The sequence below is a fragment of the Penaeus monodon genome, chromosome 24, assembly GCF_015228065.2.
Source record: "Penaeus monodon isolate SGIC_2016 chromosome 24, NSTDA_Pmon_1, whole genome shotgun sequence".
In the NCBI taxonomy this organism is placed as follows: Eukaryota; Metazoa; Arthropoda; class Malacostraca; order Decapoda; family Penaeidae; genus Penaeus; species Penaeus monodon.
The window spans coordinates 13,479,773-13,481,333 of record NC_051409.1 but is presented as its reverse complement, the minus strand read 5'-3'; the positions used below and the strand labels follow the sequence as shown (position 1 = coordinate 13,481,333).

The 1,561-nt window shown below is 36.2% G+C and overlaps 1 protein-coding gene across 1 annotated transcript in view; it reads left to right on the top strand.

Annotated features, from left to right (window-relative positions):
- Positions 1 to 1,561, top strand: part of LOC119588597 (ATP-dependent RNA helicase A protein-like) — a 19,877-nt gene that overhangs the window by 3,685 nt on the left and 14,631 nt on the right. Inside the window, exons 3-5 of the mRNA XM_037937240.1 lie at positions 662 to 834; positions 961 to 1,146; positions 1,259 to 1,398. Coding sequence (XP_037793168.1) covers positions 662 to 834; positions 961 to 1,146; positions 1,259 to 1,398 — 499 coding nt within the window. The remainder of the gene's footprint in view (positions 1 to 661; positions 835 to 960; positions 1,147 to 1,258; positions 1,399 to 1,561) is intronic.

The window sequence follows — 1,561 nt, the reverse complement described above, 5'->3', positions numbered from 1 at the left end:
GTCTGCAGTAAGGCTTCTGTTCATAAACATTGGGTTACATAGTGGCAGTTGATGAGTCAGATATGAAAAAGAATAATTTGATTGTTTTTTTTTCTAGTAATTTTACCAACCAACTTACTCGGAAATACTTAAGTACTTAATAATGGAATTTCCTTTGGCTTTTTCCCTTATTCATACTTTAGTATAGCATATTCTTAATATGTTGATGGTTAGGGGAAAAGATTTTGGTCAAAATTCTAAAACTGAAACTGGAAGAGCTGTTTGGAAGAAACCATTTTACTCCTATCCCCTATTCCGCCCTCAAAAATGCTTTTGTTTAGAATTATTCTTATATTATTTAACATTGGAAATATCAAAAAGTATCTGGTAAACAACCCCAAGAACAAGTGTGAGGCTGAATACAAAGTTGAATGTGTTAAAAGGACCTGTGGAGCAGCCACTTGGAAGTAGGATGGGGGAATACATTCCTGTGCTTTCAGAAGACTTTTTTATCATCTTTTGTTTGTGTTTTGTAGGCACCTTCTCAGTAATAGTATTCTTCATAGGGAGAGAGGCAATTGGATAATGAAGGATACAAGTAGAAGACTAACTTTTATTAAATAAATAAATATACTTGTATGTAATGAGAGTGCTGAGATCTAAAAATTATTGATATTTTTAGGGCCAAAGCATCGTCAGAGATTTCTGTGTGAGGTGCGAGTCGGCAACTACAATTATGTTGGTGTTGGGAACTCAACCAACAAGAAAGATGCACAAGCCAATGCAGCAAAGGACTTTGTCCAGTTCCTCATCCGGCAAGGAGAAGTGAATGAGAGTGAAGTTCCTGATTTACATGTAAGAATTCCTCATTTGTTAGTACAATTCCCATCTGTAAGGCAAGGTTTGCTTAATTTTTTTATATTCTTGCAATAAGGAATAGGATACTTCGATATGTAATTGTCAATTTTCATCTCTGACCAGGGCACAGATAATGCTGGGGGAGATGGCAGTGGAGGACTACTTGGGGAGGGTGGATTCCAGCCTTCTATGCCTATGGCACCTGTTCCAGGCCTTCGGGATGAAGGCAATGTGTACCGCCCAATTCAGCAGGGTGGCCGACCAATGACCTACATGGAGCGAGTGGAAGAAAGGAAGAAAGTAGAAGATGTGAGACATGGAGTGCCTTTCTTCTAAAGCAATTTTTAATTTTCTTGATATATTGATTAGTCCTTTATGTTAAAAATATTGCATAGAATACCAGTTCTTTATTTGTTTTTAGGCTGAAGATGTTGACCTTACGGCAAACATTCATGGAAACTGGACAATTGAGAATGCCAAATCACGGCTACACATGTTTCTTCAGAGTAACAAAATTAATGCTGACTATAAGTACAGTGCAGTTGGACCGGATCATAACAGGTAATATTTAGAATTTATATTTTTTGTATTTTGATAGGTCTTACGTTTATCCATATATATCGAAGTATACTCCCATTGATTGCTCTATTACAGGGTTCCTTATTTTAATATGGTATATTATGGTTTATAGACTAATAGCATAGCAACCATAAAGTATTTAAAG